This window comes from Oncorhynchus mykiss, chromosome 5 (assembly GCF_057628025.1).
Source record: "Oncorhynchus mykiss isolate SJ-2025 chromosome 5, ASM5762802v1, whole genome shotgun sequence".
Lineage (NCBI taxonomy): Eukaryota > Metazoa > Chordata > Actinopteri > Salmoniformes > Salmonidae > Oncorhynchus > Oncorhynchus mykiss.
In genome coordinates, this window is record NC_143026.1 from 97,076,793 (window position 1) to 97,095,375 (window position 18,583).

At 45.2% G+C, this 18,583-nt stretch overlaps 1 protein-coding gene across 23 annotated transcripts in view; it reads right to left on the reverse strand.

Annotated features, from left to right (window-relative positions):
* The window catches only part of herc2 (HECT and RLD domain containing E3 ubiquitin protein ligase 2), a 228,445-nt gene that overhangs the window by 160,113 nt on the left and 49,749 nt on the right, over positions 1–18,583 (reverse strand). For all 23 annotated transcript variants that reach the window (XM_090236518.1, XM_090236516.1, XM_090236507.1 and 20 more), the window contains 9 exons: positions 17,771–17,964; positions 15,553–15,753; positions 15,165–15,393; positions 14,845–14,969; positions 12,022–12,200; positions 10,859–11,043; positions 7,745–7,900; positions 7,341–7,526; positions 146–316 (listed from right to left, as the gene is read on the reverse strand). In XM_090236518.1, coding sequence (XP_090092644.1) covers positions 146–316; positions 7,341–7,526; positions 7,745–7,900; positions 10,859–11,043; positions 12,022–12,200; positions 14,845–14,969; positions 15,165–15,393; positions 15,553–15,753; positions 17,771–17,964 — 1,626 coding nt within the window. The remainder of the gene's footprint in view (positions 1–145; positions 317–7,340; positions 7,527–7,744; positions 7,901–10,858; positions 11,044–12,021; positions 12,201–14,844; positions 14,970–15,164; positions 15,394–15,552; positions 15,754–17,770; positions 17,965–18,583) is intronic.

An 18,583-nucleotide genomic window follows, 5' to 3' on the forward strand; every position in this document is an offset into this window, starting at 1 on the left:
ATAAGTATAGAATGAATAGATTGGTAAAAGACAACTCTAAAACCATAAAAAATGCATGTCTGTTCTACAGTTCCAAAATAACCCAAGTCGATCACAATACCTCTACCACAATACAACAGTCAAGTGTTTCTCCACAGTTCCATACCCAGAATGCTGTTCCCAGTGAGCGACTGGGCCTGGAAGTCTTTGATGTCGTAGACTTTCCCGTCGACGACGGTCCAGAAGCCGCCATCTTTGTTGTGGTTCTCCAGGTCGGCCTTGCGGATCAGAGACATCTCCTCATTGTTCTTCGAGCTCTGCCCTGTGAAGAACGAGCCTGTCGCAGCAGACACACACTAGTCACATTCTAACTTCACATTCTATCCCACCACACACTGGTCACATTCTAACTTCACATTCTATCCCACCACACACTAGTCACATTCTAACTTCACATTCTACCCCACCACACACTAGTCACATTCTAACTTCACATTCTATCCCACCACACTAGTCACATTCTAACTTCACATTCTATCCCACCACACTAGTCACATTCTAACCTCACATTCTATCCCACCACACACTAGTCACATTCTAACCTCACATTCTATCCCACCACACACTAGTCACATTCTAACCTCACATTCTATCCCACCACACACTGGTCACATTCTAACCTCACATTCTATCCCACCACACACTGGTCACATTCTAACCTCACATTCTATCCCACCACACACGGGTCACATTCTATCCCACCACACACTGGTCACATTCTATCCCACCACACACTGGTCACATTCTAATCTCACATTCTATCCCACCACACACTAGTCACATTCTAACCTCACATTCTATCCCACCACACACTAGTCACATTCTAACTTCACATTCTATCCCACCACACTAGTCACATTCTAACCTCACATTCTATCCCACCACACACTAGTCACATTCTAACCTCACATTCTATCCCACCACACACTAGTCACATTCTAACCTCACATTCTATCCCACCACACACTGGTCACATTCTAACCTCACATTCTATCCCACCACACACTGGTCACATTCTAACCTCACATTCTATCCCACCACACACGGGTCACATTCTATCCCACCACACACTGGTCACATTCTATCCCACCACACACTGGTCACATTCTAATCTCACATTCTATCCCACCACACACGGGTCACATTCTATCCCACCACACACTGGTCACATTCTAACCTCACATTCTATCCCACCACACACTAGTCACATTTTAACTTCACATTCTATCCCACCACACACTAGTCACATTCTAACTTCACATTCTATCCCACCACACACTAGTCACATTATATCCTCACATTCTATCCCACCACACACTAGTCACATTCTAACTTCACATTCTATCCCACCACACACTAGTCACATTCTAACTTCACATTCTATCCCACCACACACTAGTCACATTCTAACTTCACATTCTATCCCACCACACACTAGTCACATTCTAACTTCACATTCTATCCCACCACACACTAGTCACATTCTAACCTCACATTCTATCCCACCACACTGGTCACATTCTAACCTCACATTCTATCCCACCACACACTAGTCACATTCTAACCTCACATTCTATCCCACCACACACTAGTCACATTCTAACTTCACATTCTATCCCACCACACACTAGTCACATTCTAACCTCACATTCTACCCCACCACACACTAGTCACATTCTAACCTCACATTCTATCCCACCACACTGGTCACATTCTAACCTCACATTCTATCCCACCACACACTAGTCACATTCTAACTTCACATTCTACCCCACCACACACTAGTCACATTCTAACCTCACATTCTATCCCACCACACTGGTCACATTCTAACCTCACATTCTATCCCACCACACACTAGTCACATTCTAACCTCACATTCTATCCCACCACACACTAGTCACATTCTAACCTCACATTCTACCCCACCACACACTAGTCACATTCTAACCTCACATTCTATCCCACCACACACTAGTCACATTCTAACCTCACATTCTATCCCACCACACACTAGTCACATTCTATCCTCACATTCAATCCCACCACACTAGTCACATTCTAACCTCACATTCTACCCCACCACACACTAGTCACATTCTAACCTCACATTCAATCCCACCACACTAGTCACATTCTAACCTCACATTCAATCCCACCACACACTAAACCGGGGAACATCAACTTGATTCAACCGCGGGCCCGATTTTTTCTTGCGCGGATGTTCGGAACAGAATTACACATAATTTGTACACTGCAAATTACCCCAAAGAAGCCCAAACAGATATCATGTTTGAATAAAATATAATAATTATAACCACAAATAACCACTAACCCAGCTCACACAACTAGTTACATTCTAATCACAACTAACCACTAACCCACAACTAGTTTCATTCTAACCACAACTAACCCCTAACCCACCTCTCACAACTAATTACATTCTAACCACAACTAACCCCTAACCCACCTCTCACAACTAGTTACATTCTAACCACAACTAACCACTAACCCACCTCTCACAACTAGTTACATTCTAATCACAACTAACCTCTAACCCACCTCTCACAACTAGTTACATTCTAACCACAACTAACCCCTAACCCAGCTCACACAACTAGTTACATTCTAACCACAACTAACCACTAACCCACAACTAGTTACATTCTAACCACAACTAACCCCTAACCCACCTCTCACAACTAGTTACATTCTAACCACAACTAACCTCTAACCCAGCTCACACAACTAGTTACATTCTAACCACAACTAACCCCTAACCCACCTCACACAACTAGTTACATTCTAACCACAACTAACCCCTAACCCAGCTCACACAACTAGTTACATTCTAACCACAACTAACCACAACTAGTTACATTCTAACCACAACTAACCACTAACCCACCTCTCACAACTAGTTACATTCTAACCACAACTAACCACTAACCCACCTCTCACAACTAGTTACATTCTAACCACAACTAACCACTAACCCACAACTAGTTACATTCTAACCACAACTAACCACTAACCCACCTCTCACAACTAGTTACATTCTAACCACAACTAACCACTAACCCACCTCTCACAACTAGTTACATTCTAACCACAACTAACCACTAACCCACAACTAGTTACATTCTAACCACAACTAACCCCTAACCCACCTCTTACAACTAGTTACATTCTAAACACAACTAACCCACCTCTCACAACAAGTTACATTCTAACCACAACTAACCTCTAACCCACAACTAGTTACATTCTAACCACAACTAACTACTAACCCACAACTCGTTACATTCTAACCACAACTAACCCCTAACCCACCTCTCACAACTAGTTACATTCTAACCACAACTAACCTCTAACCCAGCTCACACAACTAGTTACATTCTAACCACAACTAACCACTAACCCACCTCTCACAACTAGTTACATTCTAACCACAACTAACCTCTAACCCACAACTAGTTACATTCTAACCACAACTAACCACTAACCCACCTCTCACAACTAGTTACATTCTAACCACAACTAACCACTAACCCACCTCTCACAACTAGTTACATTCTAACCACAACTAACCACTAACCCACAACTAGTTACATTCTAACCACAACTAACCCCTAACCCACCTCTTACAACTAGTTACATTCTAAACACAACTAACCCACCTCTCACAACAAGTTACATTCTAACCACAACTAACCTCTAACCCACAACTAGTTACATTCTAACCACAACTAACCCCTAACCCACCTCTCACAACTAGTTACATTCTAACCACAACTAACCTCTAACCCAGCTCACACAACTAGTTACATTCTAACCACAACTAACCTCTAACACACAGCTAGTTACATTCTAACCACAACTAAACTCTAACCCACCTCACATAACTAGTTACATTCTAACCACAACTAACCTCTAACCCACCTCTCACAACTAGTTACATTCTAACCACAACCAACCCCTAACCCACCTCTTACAACTAGTTACATTCTAACCACAACTAAACTCTAACCCACCTCTCACAACTAATTACATTCTAACCACAACTAACCCCTAACCCACCTCTTACAACTAGTTACATTCTAACCACAACTAACCTCTAACCCACCTCTCACAACTAGTTACATTCTAACCACAACTAACCCCTAACCCACCTCTTACAACTAGTTACATTCTAACCACAACTAAACTCTAACCCACCTCTCACAACTAATTACATTCTAACCACAACTAACCCCTAACCCACCTCTTACAACTAGTTACATTCTAACCACAACTAACCTCTAACCCACCTCTCACAACTAATTACATTCTAACCACAACTAACCCCTAACCCAGCTCACACAACTAGTTACATTCTAACCACAACTAACCCCTAACACACCTCTCACAACTAGTTACATTCTAACCACAACTAACCCCTAACCCAGCTCACACAACTAGTTACATTCTAACCACAACTAACCCCTAACCCACCTCTCACAACTAGTTACATTCTAACCACAACTAACCCCTAACCCAGCTCACACAACTAGTTACATTCTAACCACAACTAACCCCTAACCCACCTCATACAACTAGTTACATTCTAACCACAACTAAACTCTAACCCACCTCTCACAACTAGTTACATTCTAACCACAACTAAACTCTAACCCACCTCTCACAACTAGTTACATTCTAACCACAACTAACCACAACTAGTTACATTCTAACCACAACTAACCACTAACCCACCTCTCACAACTAGTTACATTCTAACCACAACTAACCACTAACCCACCTCTCACAACTAGTTACATTCTAACCACAACTAACCACTAACCCACAACTAGTTACATTCTAACCACAACTAACCACTAACCCACCTCTCACAACTAGTTACATTCTAACCACAACTAACCACTAACCCACCTCTCACAACTAGTTACATTCTAACCACAACTAACCACTAACCCACAACTAGTTACATTCTAACCACAACTAACCCCTAACCCACCTCTTACAACTAGTTACATTCTAAACACAACTAACCCACCTCTCACAACAAGTTACATTCTAACCACAACTAACCTCTAACCCACAACTAGTTACATTCTAACCACAACTAACTACTAACCCACAACTCGTTACATTCTAACCACAACTAACCCCTAACCCACCTCTCACAACTAGTTACATTCTAACCACAACTAACCTCTAACCCAGCTCACACAACTAGTTACATTCTAACCACAACTAACCACTAACCCACCTCTCACAACTAGTTACATTCTAACCACAACTAACCTCTAACCCACAACTAGTTACATTCTAACCACAACTAACCACTAACCCACCTCTCACAACTAGTTACATTCTAACCACAACTAACCACTAACCCACCTCTCACAACTAGTTACATTCTAACCACAACTAACCACTAACCCACAACTAGTTACATTCTAACCACAACTAACCCCTAACCCACCTCTTACAACTAGTTACATTCTAAACACAACTAACCCACCTCTCACAACAAGTTACATTCTAACCACAACTAACCTCTAACCCACAACTAGTTACATTCTAACCACAACTAACCCCTAACCCACCTCTCACAACTAGTTACATTCTAACCACAACTAACCTCTAACCCAGCTCACACAACTAGTTACATTCTAACCACAACTAACCTCTAACACACAGCTAGTTACATTCTAACCACAACTAAACTCTAACCCACCTCACATAACTAGTTACATTCTAACCACAACTAACCTCTAACCCACCTCTCACAACTAGTTACATTCTAACCACAACCAACCCCTAACCCACCTCTTACAACTAGTTACATTCTAACCACAACTAAACTCTAACCCACCTCTCACAACTAATTACATTCTAACCACAACTAACCCCTAACCCACCTCTTACAACTAGTTACATTCTAACCACAACTAACCTCTAACCCACCTCTCACAACTAGTTACATTCTAACCACAACTAACCCCTAACCCACCTCTTACAACTAGTTACATTCTAACCACAACTAAACTCTAACCCACCTCTCACAACTAATTACATTCTAACCACAACTAACCCCTAACCCACCTCTTACAACTAGTTACATTCTAACCACAACTAACCTCTAACCCACCTCTCACAACTAATTACATTCTAACCACAACTAACCCCTAACCCAGCTCACACAACTAGTTACATTCTAACCACAACTAACCCCTAACACACCTCTCACAACTAGTTACATTCTAACCACAACTAACCCCTAACCCAGCTCACACAACTAGTTACATTCTAACCACAACTAACCCCTAACCCACCTCTCACAACTAGTTACATTCTAACCACAACTAACCCCTAACCCAGCTCACACAACTAGTTACATTCTAACCACAACTAACCCCTAACCCACCTCATACAACTAGTTACATTCTAACCACAACTAAACTCTAACCCACCTCTCACAACTAGTTACATTCTAACCACAACTAAACTCTAACCCACCTCTCACAACTAGTTACATTCTAACCACAACTAAACTCTAACCTAGCTCATACAACTAGTTACATTCTAACCACAACTAACCACTAACCCAGCTCACAACTAGTTACATTCTAACCACAACTAACCACTAACCCACCTCTTACAACTAGTTACATTCTAACCACAACTAAACTCTAACCCACCTCTCACAACTAGTTACATTCTAACCACAACTAAACTCTAACCTAGCTCATACAACTAGTTACATTCTAACCACAACTAACCACTAACCCAGCTCACAACTAGTTACATTCTAACCACAACTAAACTCTAACCCACCTCTCACAACTAGTTACATTCTAACCACAACTAAACTCTAACCCACCTCTCACAACTAGTTACATTCTAACCACAACTAAACTCTAACCTAGCTCATACAACTAGTTACATTCTAACCACAACTAACCACTAACCCACCTCTTACAACTAGTTACATTCTAACCACAACTAAACTCTAACCCACCTCTCACAACTAGTTACATTCTAACCACAACTAAACTCTAACCTAGCTCATACAACTAGTTACATTCTAACCACAACTAAACTCTAACCCAGCTCATACAACTAGTTACATTCTAACCACAACTAAACTCTAACCCACCTCTCACAACTAGTTACATTCTAACATACTGAACGCTCCACAACCTACCAAATGCTCCAGTCTAGGTTTAAATTCACCAGTCATTCCCCACTCTTCAACCCTGGTCCCCTGACCTCCCCCCCAGGAGGCTCTGTACCCATGATGCCGGGCCAGGCCAGGTCTTCGTTGTCGTCCCTCTCGTGTCCAGGCGCCAGGTGGTTGAAGCGGTCCAGGTGCTCCAGCAGTCCAGTCAGCAGAGGGATGGAGCCGGTCTCCTGCATCAGGCCGGCGTCCATGGTCAGCAGCAACACGATGGACACCACCAGCTCAGGGAGGAGAACACCTACAGGCCAAGAGGAAAAACAGACCCTTGTTCATCTGCTTACCCCGATGGGTAGAAATATAACATTCTCACATCATACCACCTCAAAAACAGGTCAGGGTTGGTCAATTCAGAAAGTAAATTGGAAGGAATTGTAATTTCAGTTTCATTCCTAAATTGATCCGAACCCTGGTCTGAGTACAGCCTGGCAGACTTAGATTAACCAGAGTACTACTAACCAGTGAGGTCACCCTCGATGACACGAGACACTTCATTGAAGTGTCTGTGTCCCGTGAAGGCTATGCTGGTAGCCACAGGGAGGATGTCTCCAATGTGAGTACACAGTAGGGCGATGTACTTCTTCAACAGGGACCCCACACCCAGCAGCTCTGGATCTGCAGGAAGGAAATATGGGCAATAAATATCAATAATGTGGAGGCGAAGGAAACCTACACCTGTTTAGCTCGCGGAGTAGAACACTAGAAAAATATAAAGGAGAGCATCACTCTAGGAGCTCAGGTCATTTAATAACCTATGAACCAACGTTTGGACAGACAAGCTGTCTTCATCGGGGTATAATTATAAACACGGCGAGTCACTAGTTTATATCGGGTCAAAGGATACACACGGGTGTCTGTAATCATGGCCGGGGGAAACCTGATATCATTGGTTGACTTACAGATATTCAAAACATATAAAAACATGAATGGATAACAGCAGCTTCATTAAATAGTACCCACAAACCACCAGTCTCAACGTCAACAGTGAAGAGGCGACTCTAAGGTGCTGGCCTTCTTGGCAGAGTTTGTTGAGTCTGGTGTTTTGCGGGTACTATTTAATAAAGCTGCCAGCTGAGGACTTGTGAGGCGTCTGTTTCTCAAACTAGACACTAATGTACTTGTCCTCTTGCTCAGTTGTGCACCGGGGCCTCCCACTCCTCTTTCTATTCTGGTTAGAGACAGTTTGCGCTGTTCTGTGAAGGGAGTCGTACATAGCGTACATAGAGATCTTCAGTTTCCTGGTAATTTCTCGCATGGAATAACCTTCATTTCTCAGAACAAGAATAGACTGACGAGTTTCAGAAGGAAGTTCTTTGTTTCTAGCCATTTTGAGCCTGTAATCAAACCCACAAATGCTGATGCTCCAGATACTCAACTAGTCTGAAGAAGACCAGTTTCATTGCTTCTTTAAATCAGAACAACCGTTATCAGATGTGCTAACATAAGGATTTTCTAATGATCAATTAACCTTTTAAAATTATAAACTTGGATTAGCTAACACAGCCTGCATAATGAGGACTCACTGTATCTGTTAAACCTGCATAATGAGGACTCACTGTATCTGATAAACCTGCATAATGAGGACTCACTGTATCTGATAAACCTGCATAATGAGGACTCACTGTATCTGTTAAACCTGCATAATGAGGACTCACTGTATCTGTTAAACCTGCATAATGAGGACTCACTGTATCTGATAAACCTGCATAATGAGGACTCACTGTATCTGATAAACCTGCATAATGAGGACTCACTGTATCTGATAAACCTGCATAATGAGGACTCACTGTATCTGATAAACCTGCACAATGAGGACTCACTGTATCTGTTAAACCTGCATAATGAGGACTCACTGTATCTGTTAAACCTGCATAATGAGGACTCACTGTATCTGATAAACCTGCATAATGAGGACTCACTGTATCTGTTAAACCTGCATAATGAGGACTCACTGTATCTGATAAACCTGCATAATGAGGACTCACTGTATCTGATAAACCTGCATAATGAGGACTCACTGTATCTGATAAACCTGCATAATGAGGACTCACTGTATCTGATAAACCTGCATAATGAGGACTCACTGTATCTGTTAAACCTGCATAATGAGGACTCACTGTATCTGATAAACCTGCATAATGAGGACTCACTGTATCTGTTAAACCTGCATAATGAGGACTCACTGTATCTGTTAAACCTGCATAATGAGGACTCACTGTATCTGTTAAACCTGCATAATGAGGACTCACTGTATCTGTTAAACCTGCATAATGAGGACTCACTGTATCTGATAAACCTACAGATGGTTCAGCAGTAAACCTGTCCTACTAGGTCACATGGTACATCCCTTACAGACAGTTCAGCAGTAAACCTGTCCTACTGGGTCACATGGTACATCCCTTACAGACAGTTCAGTAGTAAACCTGTCCTACTGGGTCACATGGTACATCCCTTACAGACAGTTCAGCAGTAAACCTGTCCTACTGGGTCACATGGTACATCCCTTACAGACGGTTCAGCAGTAAACCAGTCCTACTGGGTCTCACGTTGCATCTCTTACAGACGGTTCAGCAGTAAACCTGTCCTACTGGGTCACATGGTACATCCCTTACAGACAGTTCAGCAGTAAACCTGTCCTACTGGGTCACATGGTACATCCCTTACAGACGGTTCAGCAGTAAACCAGTCCTACTGGGTCTCACGTTGCATCTCTTACAGACGGTTCAGCAGTAAACCTGTCCTACTGGGTCACATGGTACATCCCTTACAGACGGTTCAGCAGTAAACCTGTCCTACTGGGTCACATGGTACATCCCTTACAGACAGTTCAGCAGTAAACCTGTCCTACTGGGTCACATGGTACATCCCTTACAGACGGTTCAGCAGTAAACCTGTCCTACTGGGTCACATGGTACATCTCTTACAGACAGTTCAGCAGTAAACCAGTCCTACTGGGTCACATGGTACATCCCTTACAGACGGTTCAGCAGTAAACCTGTCCTACTGGGTCACATGGTACATCCCTTACAGACGGTTCAGCAGTAAACCTGTCCTACTGGGTCACATGGTACATCTCTTACAGACAGTTCAGCAGTAAACCTGTCCTACTGGGTCACATGGTACATCCCTTACAGACGGTTCAGCAGTAAACCTGTCCTACTGGGTCTCAACTCCACCTCACCAAGTTTGAATTTCCTTCTTATTTAAATGGTCAAAGTATTGCCATACAGGACTTCACTGCTGTCGTTCTCTGCCATTTTCTTCAACTGTTAACGACAATGACGTAGTGGGGTATTGTGTGTAGATGGATGGGGAGAAAATATATTTAATCAATTTAGAATTCAGACTGTAACAACAAAATGTAGAATAAGGGGGTATAAATACTTCCTCACAATGTCTTCCCCAGGCCTTTCTAGCCTATTATCTAGGTAGGCTACAACACAGCAAACAATGTGTTTTGTCATAATTCCACTGTGATTTACATTTTGTAGGAATTTTTCTTATAGTTAAGGATACAAATTTAGTTAAAACGCTTAAAGGTTCAAACCCCAAAGGAGGACTGTGACGACTCACTGTATCCGTTGGTGTTTTCGGTGCCGTTGACCCCCAGGTAGAGTTTACTGACCAGCAGCCTCTGGAAGCGCAGCAACAGGTCGAGGGAGGCCGAGCGTTCTTTACTAACGTGCTCCGTGTCGACCCCGCTAGATATCCTCCGGGCCACGTCCTTCAGTCTAACGATGGTCTGAGAGGCCATGTTCCTGAGGGATCAAAACAATACGTTCATTCTGTACAATATTCCCCACATTTGGCGAGATGTAAAACCCCGCAAGGAGACTCCTATACGCGGGACACCCATAAAGAATACAAGGGATCGATGGAAGTGGGGTCCTTGTCAGGGTAAGCATTATTATTTATTTATTGATCTGTTATTTTACCAGGTAAGTTGACTGAAAACACATTCTCATTTGCAGCAACGACCTGGGGAATAGTTACAGGGGGGAGGAGGGGGATGAATGAGCCAATTGTAAACTGGGGATTATTAGGTGACCGTGATGGTTTGAGGGCCATATTGGGAAGTTAGCTAGGACACCGGGGTTAACACCCCTACTCTTACGATAAGTGCCATGGGATCTTTAATGACCTCTGAGAGTCAGGACACCCGTTTAACGTCCCATCCTAAAGACGGCACCCTACACAGTGTCCCCAATCACTGCCGACCAGAGGAAAGAGTGCCTCCTACTGGCCCTCCAACACCACTTCCAGCAGCATCTGGTCTCCCATCCAGGAACTGACCAGGACCAACCCTGCTTAGCTTCAAAAGCAAGTCAGCAGTGGTATGCAGGGTGGTATGCTGCCGACCAGGACCAACCCTGCTTAGCTTCAGAAGCAAGCCAGCAGTGGTATGCAGGGTGGTATGCTGCCGACCAGGACCAACCCTGTTTAGCTTCAGAAGCAAGCCAGCAGTGGTATGCAGGGCGGTATGCTGGGCGGCAGGGTAGCCTAGTGGTTAGAGTGTTGGACTAGTAACCGGAAGGTTGCAAGTTCAAACCCCCGAGCTGTCGTTCTGCCCCTGAACAGGCAGTTAACCCACTGTTCCCAGGCCGTCATTGAAAATAAGAATTTGTTCTTAACTGACTTGCCTAGTTAAATAAAGGTAAAATAAAAAAATGCTGGTTTTTGATTCTGATCCTTCCCCAAAGATACATGTACAGCTCAGTCCAGTGTTAACTGCCCACCTCAGTAGCTGCTGTACGAGCTGGACCAGAGGAAGGCTCTGTTTCCCAGCTGACTCGTATATCCCGGTGTTGATGAGGTCTTTGTCCAGGGTGGTGCGGCAACGCAGCATGGTGGAGGCATTGGCCTCCTGCTCATCGACCTCCTTCTCTTTCTGGGCCTCCTTCTTTGCCTCTATGTCCTAGTGGATAACGGATCATTAGAATTTAATCAACTTGGATTTGTCACCAGTATAAACACACACACGGAGACAAAAAGACATACATAAAAATGCATAGAATTTGTAAGACTGCTGTACAATTGGAGAGGAAAGAGATTTTAATGTATAACCAGGTCCAAAATGATTGGCGCCCTTTTGATAAAGTAGAATCTATTTTATAGTATTTTCTATTTGCTCATCTTTAATAAAGCCAATCATATCGGTTATCATCACGACACGTTGGTGAATAAATGACGTGTTGCAGCAAGTAGGTATTAAATCCTCCGTGTCGGCTTGAAAGTGACAACTTTTCCATAATTGAGTCATATGTACATTTTTGTTGGCATTGCATGAACTTACTGTACAGTGCCTGATTCACACCCATTTGGTTGTGTTTACAGACAGAAATGTACATGAATTACACACACACACACACACACACACACACACACACACACACACACACACACACACACACACACACACACACACACACACACAAATACCCCATAACATCAAAGTGGAATTATGTTTTTAGACATGAAAAATGTAAAGCTGAAATGTGTTGAGTCACTAAGTATTCAACTCCTTTGTTATGGCAAGTCTACACTGGAGTTGTTACCGAGACAACATTGAAGGTTCCTGAGTGGCCCAGTTACCGTTTGGACCGGACTTGAACATGTCTGTCTAGCCATGATCAACAACCAACTTGACAGAGCTTGAACAATTAAAAAAATTAAATGTGCAAATATTGTACAATCCTGGTGTGTAAAGCTCTTAGAGACTTAACCAGGAAGACTCACATCTTATAACTGTCAAAGGTCATTCAAAGATTTTATTTTGTTTAGATAGTTGACAAAATATGACAATTAAATACATTTTAATCCCACTTTAATCCCACAGCTATGATGGCTGTGTTCAGAGCATTAAACACTGAGTGTGTGACCCAAATGGCTCCCTAGTCCCTATATAGTACACTACTTTAGACCAGAGCCCTATTCCCTACATAGTACACTACTATAGACCAGAGCCATATTCCCTATATAGTGGTACTACTTTAGACCAGAGCCCTATTCCCTATATAGTACACTACTTTAGACGAGAGCCCTATTCCCTATAAAGTACACTACTTTAGACCAGAGCCCTATTCACCTATATAGTGCACTACTTTAGACCAGAGCCCTATTCCCTATATAGTACACTACTTTAGACCAGAGCCCTATTCCCTATATAGTGCACTACTTTAGACCAGAGCCCTATTCCCTACATAGTACACTACTTTAGACCAGAGCTCTATTCCCTATATAGTACACTACTTTAGACCAGAGCCCTATTCCCTACATAGTACACTACTTTAGACCAGAGTCCTATTCCCTATATAGTGCACTACGTTTGACCAGAGCCCTATTCCCTATATAGTACACTACTTTAGACCAGAGCCCTATTCCCTATATAGTACACTACTTTAGACCAGAGCCCTATTCCCTACATAGTACACTACTTTAGACCAGAGCCCTATTCCCTATATAGTGCACTACTTTAGACCAGAGCCCTATTCCCTATATAGTACACTACTTTAGACCAGAGCCCTATTCCCTATATGGTATACTACTTTAGACCAGAGCCTTATTCCCTATATAGTGCACTACTTTAGACCAGAGCCCTATTCCCTATATAGTGCACTACTTTAGACCAGAGCCCTATTCCCTATATAGTACACTACTTTAGACCAGAGCCCTATTCCCTATATAGTACACTACTTTAGACCAGAGCCCTATTCCCTACATAGTACACTACTTTAGACCAGAGCCCTATTCCCTATATAGTGCACTACTATAGACCAGAGCCGTATTCCCTATATAGTACACTAATTTAGACCAGAGCCCTATTCCCTATATAGTGGTACTACTTTAGACCAGAGCCCTATTCCCTATATAGTGCACTACTATAGACCAGAGCCCTATTCCCTATTTAGTGCACTACTTTAGACCAGAGCCCTATTCCCTATATAGTACACTACTTTAGACCAGAGCCCTATTCCCTACATAGTACACTACTTTAGACCAGAGCCCTATTCCCTATATAGTGCACTACTTTAGACCAGAGCCCTATTCCCTATATAGTGCACTACTTTAGACCAGAGCCCTATTCCCTATATAGTACACTACTTTAGACCAGAGCCCTATTCCCTACATAGTACACTACTATAGACCCTACATAGTACACTACTTTAGACCAGAGCCCTATTCCCTATATAGTGCACTACTTTAGACCAGAGCCCTATTCCCTATATAGTGCACTACTTTAGACCAGAGCCCTATTCCCTATATAGTACACTACTTTAGACCAGAGCCCTATTCCCTATATAGTGCACTACTTTAGACCAGAGCCCTATTCCCTATATAGTGCACTACTTTAGACCAGAGCCCTATTCCCTATATAGTACACTACTTTAGACCAGAGCCCTATTCCCTACATAGTACACTACTATAGACCCTACATAGTACACTACTTTAGACCAGAGCCCTAGGGACCGTGGTGAAAAGTAGGGCACTAAATAGGGAACCATTTGGGACACAAGCCCAGGTTTCCCCTACTCAGTGACAAACAGCTGTCTGTGACCAACCTGTAGCTCAGCTGTGATGGCAGCATTGAGAGCAGACTCCAGCCCTCCGTCCGCCATCAGACTGCTGACCAACAGGTCGATCATGAAGCGACGTCCAGGACTAACGCTCATCTCGTTACCAGATGCTGAGGACAGAGAGAGAAAAACCACTGAGCAACTCAAAACACACTAAAATACTCCAGCAACAATTGTTTTCTGCTTACCCCACTAGACAATTCAAGGTTGTGGGTTTAATTCCCTCATGGATCATACACATACCAAAACATGCACTGTACATTAAGTTGCTTCAGATAATAGTGTCTGCTAAGAGGCAAACTGACCTGTGTTGGGTAGTAGTGAGGACAGAGCCCTGGCCCTCTCCTCTGCAGTAGGGAGCAGCACTGACCAACCACTCTGTAGCACGGCCTGGGCAGCTGCCTGGACGGTGTTGAGGACTCCAGCGTTGGAGGCTAGCGTCACCACGGTCTGCTTCAGGTTGTTGAGCAGCCCGCTGCCCAGACCCAAACCCAACTCCTCAGGGTCCATCTGGTTACTGATGGCTGCATGGAGCTACAGACATAAAATATCAGACTACACATTCTCCAGTTTGGAGAAAAACATTTGAAACACTTTTTGGAAGACAATTTTCATATCAGACACATCAAGTCATCCAGGACAATAGAAATAATCTCATATTGCGGTGTTTTAGACTGTGAAAAGCCTCCTTACCTGTAGCCTGAGCAGGTTAAGGGAGGCAACCACCATGCACTCCTTCTCCTGCGGCGGGGGCCAATCAGAAGAGCCATCCATGCCCTCGCTCACCTGCCGCAAGAGCAGATCCAGCTGCTCAAAGGTCACAGGGCACACGTCCACTACGAAGGGCACGCGCTGCCCCACAGACCACTCTGAACAGGACGACCACGCAAAGCTCTATGGACACAAGACCAGCAGAAAACAGACAGGGGTCAGTGTCAACCATTAAAACAATGGTCAGATAATAGAAGGGCCATGCGCTGCCCCACAGACCACTCTGAACAGGACGACCACGCAAAGCTCTATGGACACAAGACCAGCAGAAAACTGACAGGGGTCAGTGTCAACCATTAAAACAATGGTCAGATAATAGAAGGGCCATGCGCTGCCCCACAGACCAGGAGGGCCACGCGCTGCCCCACAGACCAGGAGGGCCACGCGCTGCCCCACAGACCAGGAGGGCCATGCGCTGCCCCACAGACCAGGAGGGCCACGCGCTGCCCCACAGACCAGGAGGGCCACGCGCTGCCCCACAGACCAGGAGGGCCACGCGCTGCCCCACAGACCAGGAGGACTACGCGCTGCCCCACAGACCAGGAGGGCCACACGCTCCCCCACAGACCAGGAGGGCCACGCGCTGCCCCACAGACCAGGAGGGCCACGCGCTGCCCCACAGACCAGGAGGGCCACGCGCTGCCCCACAGACCAGGAGGGCCACGCGCTGCCCCACAGACCAGGAGGGCCACGCGCTGCCCCACAGACCAGGAGGGCCACGCGCTGCCCCACAGACCAGGAGGGCCACGCGCTGCCCCACAGACCAGGAGGACTACGCGCTTATCCCTGGATCCCAAATCAACCCCTGGCCCCAATACACATGTGTAGACCTGAGCAGATCTCCCTGTAATCTGTGTTTTCTGCATCCTTTTATACCCCTCCTTCTCTTTAACTCTGTTCTTCAGAATCTATGGGTTCCTGCCATGCTCTGAGTCTACCGCATCCCTTCCCCAGACCTGAACCCACCTGCTGTCCTCTATGGGTTTCTGCCATGCTCTGAGTCTACCGCATCCCTTCCCCAGACCTGAACCCACCTGCTGTCCTCTATGGGTTTCTGCCATGCTCTGAGTCTACCGCATCCCTTCCCCAGACCTGAACCCACCTGCTGTCCTCTATGGGTTCCTGCCATGCTCTGAGATGTATCCCTTCCCCAGACCTGAACCCACCTGCTGTCCTCTATGGGTTCCTGCCATGCTCTGAGTCTACCGCATCCCTTCCCCAGACCTGAACCCACCTGCTGTCCTCTATGGGTTCCTGCCATGCTCTGAGTCTACCGCATCCCTTCCCCAGACCTGAACCCACCTGCTGTCCTCTATGGGTTCCTGCCATGCTCTGAGATGTCTACCGTATCCCTTCCCCAGACCTGAACCCACCTGCTGTCCTCTATGGGTTCCTGCCATGCTCTGAGATGTCTACCGTATCCCTTCCCCAGACCTGAACCCACCTGCTGTCCTCTATGGGTTCCTGCCATGCTCTGAGACGTCTACCGTATCCCTTCCCCAGACCTGAACCCACCTGCTGTCCTCTATGGGTTCCTGCCATGCTCTGAGACGCCTACCGTATCCCTTCCCCAGACCTGAACCCACCTGCTGTCCTCTATGGGTTCCTGCCATGCTCTGAGACGCCTACCGTATCCCTTCCCCAGACCTGAACCCACCTGCTGTCCTCTATGGGTTCCTGCCATGCTCTGAGACGCCTACCGTATCCCTTCCCCAGACCTGAACCCACCTGCTGTCCTCTATGGGTTCCTGCCATGCTCTGAGATGTCTACCGTATCCCTTCCCCAGACCTGAACCCACCTGCTGTCCTCTATGGGTTCCTGCCATGCTCTGAGATGTATCCCTTCCCCAGACCTGAACCCACCTGCTGTCCTCTATGGGTTCCTGCCATGCTCTGAGACGCCTACCGTATCCCTTCCCCAGACCTGAACCCACCTGCTGTCCTCTATGGGTTCCTGCCATGCTCTGAGATGTCTACCGTATCCCTTCCCCAGACCTGAACCCACCTTCAACGTGTGGCCCCATCCCCCATCAAAGTTGTCCATCCCAGTTTAACAGCAAAGGTTATCCTTTGTAGTTTCTATATGCCGTATACCGAACCATGACATTGTTCCACAGGTGAAAGACATCTGAACTCTCACCTGTCCTGGCCCACAGGAGATGCCCACTATGTGTTTGGAGTTGAGGCCTGGCAGAGCCTTGGGCTGCTTCTTGTTGGAGAACAAAGTATCAAAGTGCTGTAGCTTGTCATTGCTGCCCCAGCTGTGGACCTCTCCTTCATCAGTCAGCGCCAGACAGTGAGTGGAGCCGACCGCGATGTCCACCACTTTCTTCCCTAGAGGTAGAGGACAAAGAGACCACGACTCCTTTAAAACGGGACAGTGGGATGGAAGTTCACAGGTTTTACAGAAATACAGAAAAACACTAGCTTATTCTATATAGAAAAACACAAGTGTATGCCAATGTACATAAATAACTAGCCTGTCATGTCAAAGTGTAGGTGTCCAGTCTAATGCTGACATGAGAGCCGCCTGAAAATGTAGCCAAACTTAAATGAGATTTTTCATTACATACACTATATACACCCACAAGTATGTGGTCACGCTTTCAAATGAGTGGATTCGGCCATTTCAGCCACGCCCATTACTGACAGGTGCATGTATTCAAGCACACAGCCAGGCAATCTCCATAGACAAACATTGGCAGTAGAATGGCTTTACTGAAGAGCTCAGTGACTTTCAACGTGGCACCGTCATGCCATCTTTCCAACAAGTCAGTTCGTCAAATGACTTGCTACACAACCTCACAGAACTGGACCGCCGAGTGGTAGGCCACACAACCTCACAGAACGGGACCGCCGAGTGGTAGGCCACACAACCTCACAGAACGGGACCGCCGAGTGGTAGGCCACACAACCTCACAGAACGGGACCGCCGAGTGGTAGGCCACACAAC